Source organism: Miniopterus schreibersii (assembly GCF_964146895.1).
Source record: "Miniopterus schreibersii genome assembly, chromosome: 12".
In the NCBI taxonomy this organism is placed as follows: Eukaryota; Metazoa; Chordata; class Mammalia; order Chiroptera; family Miniopteridae; genus Miniopterus; species Miniopterus schreibersii.
Window position 1 is genome coordinate 65,718,111 of NC_138112.1, and position 3,297 is coordinate 65,721,407.

At 40.6% G+C, this 3,297-nt stretch overlaps 1 protein-coding gene across 1 annotated transcript; it reads right to left on the bottom strand.

Annotated features, from left to right (window-relative positions):
- Nucleotides 1–1,921: 1,921 nt before the first annotated feature.
- Nucleotides 1,922–2,878, bottom strand: LOC308565802 (olfactory receptor 5B2-like; the record flags this gene model as incomplete). Its single annotated transcript, XM_081155414.1, has 1 exon — nucleotides 1,922–2,878. Exon 1 carries the CDS (start codon nucleotides 2,864–2,866, stop codon nucleotides 1,922–1,924), a length of 945 nt encoding a protein of 314 aa, XP_081011540.1. The 5' UTR covers nucleotides 2,867–2,878.
- Between the last annotated feature and the right edge of the window lie 419 nt (nucleotides 2,879–3,297).

A 3,297-nucleotide genomic window follows, 5' to 3' on the forward strand; every position in this document is an offset into this window, starting at 1 on the left:
TAATATAATATTACCTCTGCCACGTAATTCACAGAACTCTGTGAACAACACATAAGAGAAAACCTGTACAGCATCTCAGTGAGAGATTCTCATTTTAAAGTCAATGCAGGTCATTGTTATCTTAGGGTGTGCTCCTGACCATGGCTGCAGGCTCATAGCAAATCCTAGGAAAGGGCCCCTGGGTGCTGACAAGTGTCACCATGCAGATGAATAAGTGATCGCCGGCTGGGGCGCATCTAAAATGATGTCACACTGAGTCCCATTGGGATCTCCACAGCATGGGGCCGTGGAGAGGGTTGCGGAGACGGGGAGCTCTGGGAATGTCCCTAGAGGGCATCCACACCCCTCACCCCACTTTCCCAGGAAAGACGCAATTAAACTGCCTGTGTGGACATGCTGATCATTTTCATTGTACATGTTTTTTTATTACTTGCCTTTTCTTCTTATTTCTGCCAATTTATAATTAGTGTATAGTTTACATACAGTAATATCCACAATTTTAGTGTATAGTTCTAAGAGATTCATCAAATTGGTGTTCAAGAAACCACTATTAGCTAAACAAATTCCTATGATCTTCTTTTGGAAAACTCTTTCTCCTACCCTCCCTTGCAACCAACAAACAGTTTTGCCTAAATAATGTTGCTTTTATAAGAATGTCCTTAACTGTGATCCTAGAATGTATACTCTTTGAGTCTGTCATCTTTCACTTAGCATCTGAGGTCCGTCCACACTATTACCTGTGTCACAGTGAAATGCTTTTTATTGCAGAGGAGTGTTCCGTCACGTGGACATTACAGATCGTTTATCTTGTTCCACAGCGGAGGGACATTTGTGTTAGGTCTAGTGTTTGATAATTACAAATAAAGCTGATATAAACATTTGCCTAAACATTTTCACATAAATACAAGTTTTCATGTCATTTGGGTAAATATCTAGGAATTGGATTGCTTGGCCATATGGTAAGTATATGTTTATTTAAATGCATATTACTACAGGAAAGAAGCCAATATGAAAAGGCCACAGCCTGTATGATTCCAACTATATGACATTCTGGAAAAGGCAAAACTATGGAGACAGCAAAGGGATCAGTAGTTGCTAGGGCTTTGGAGAGCGAGGGGTGACTAGACAGAGCGTTTTAGGGCAGTAAAAATACTTTGTATGATATTATAATGGTGGATTCAATTCATTACACATTTATCAAAACCCACAGCACGTACAACACCAAGAGGAAACCCTAGGTAAGCTATGAAATTTGGGTGATTGTTTTATCTTTTTGAAAATTGTAATGTGAACATGATTCCACAAAATGACTCAGCCCAGACAGAAACATTAATTCATTTAAGAAGTGATATTTATGTATTTCTCAACAAAATGTGCCCAAAGAGTATCTATGTCCTTTTACTTAAAAGTATGTGAATATTTTCTCCTACTTAGGATCTTAGAACAGTTATTCAACAAAAGAAATAATTATGATTGGATATAACTTTGTGTTTAATATTTCAATTAACTACTTAAATTATTTTAATTAAAAACTAGCATATCTCTGACAAATTTTCCATTCTAGTGTGAGTGCCCAGATGGAGCACACACATGCACCTTTCTTCATTGGCTTGTTTGTGCCCCTGTTTAACATATATGTTTGCATTGGCAGGTGGTAGAGAAAATTAAGTGGAACAAGTGAATAAATTAGATATCATTAGTAACGTTTGATGAGCAGGTCCCAAATTTCTAATGCTTTCCCTTAGCCACCCTCATTCAACTATTATATTTCTGAATATGTTTTCTCTTTACTGGACAAAATCTTTTGAAAAAATAAGGATGTCACCTCAGGAATTTAAATGCATGTGGGACTTAAAAAGTAATTTATTGCATGGAAAAAGTCTGAGAGAAACTAAACAATGTTATTGTGCATACTACAAGGTTAAAATCCCAACCCCACAGAAAATTTTGCCTTCTCAATCACCTTCTTGAGTGCACCCTTCACCTCTTTGTTCCTCAGGCTGTAGACCAGAGGGTTCAGCATGGGGATGACCATGGCATAGAACACGGAGGCCACCTTGTCTGTGTCCAGGGAGTGGCTGGAGCTAGGCTGTAAGTACATGAAGATGACAGTCCCATAGAAGATGGAGACTGTAGTGAGATGAGAAGCGCAGGTGGACAGAGCCTTCTGGTGCCCCTGAGCTGAGTGTATCTTCAAGATGGTGATAAATATGAACAGGTAGGAAATCAATATAACCAGAAGAGCAAAAGACACATTAAAGCTTGACATAAAAACAAGAAACACCTCACTAATGCGTATACCTGAGCAAGACAGAGCCATCACTGCTGGAACATCACAGAAAAAGTGATGGACAAGATTAGACTTACAGAAGAAAAGGCTGAATATGTCCCCAACATGGAAGAAGGCATTCAGGAAACCACAGACATAGGAGCCTATGGCCAGACGCGCACACACCCCGGGTGTCATGGTGGTGGTGTAGTGCAGGGGCTTGCACACTGCTGCGTAGCGGTCATAGGCCATGGAGGCCAAGAGGTAATTTTCCACAGTGGCAAAGGCTACGAAAAAGAACATCTGAGCAGCGCACCCATTGTAGGAGATGACCTTGTCGCCGACAAGCAACCCGGCCATGGCCTTGGGAGTGACAGCTGAGGAGTAAGCGAAGTCCACCAGGGCCAGGTTCCTGAGGAAGAAGTACATGGGCGTGTGGAGGCGGGGGTCCAGCAGGGTCAGCACCGCCAGCCCCAGGTTCCCAACCACAGTGCTGAGGTAGATGAGGGTGAACATGATGAAGAGGGGGACCTGCAGGCCTGGGGCGCTGGTTAGGCCCACAAGGATGAAATGTGTCACTTCTGTCCTGTTCTCCATCAGTGCTATTTGGGAATCACGAGATGTCCTGTAGCAGTGAGAAATGAAGGGAAAAAAGTGACAACCAAAAAGAAAAGTGTAGTGAAATTAAAATACTATGTATATTATTTCATTAAAAATTTGTACTTCAAATTTATCTTGATCTAATGTCAAGAGCTTTACATATAAATGCGTGTGTATACAGTGGGTGGTATTATTTTTATCTTACCATTAAAAAGTTAAGGATTCAAGAAGTTACGTGATATTCAACAATTATATCACTAGCATGAAGAAGATTCAGGATTTGAGACTGAAACCGATGTTCAACACTATCAAATTCTCTGTGTGTTTAGCCGCCTCACTGTCAGCATATTTAAAGGTGCCGGTAATAAATTAAAAAAATGATAGGAAAGGGAAAAGGTTGAACTACAGTTCAATCCTGCTAATTCCTT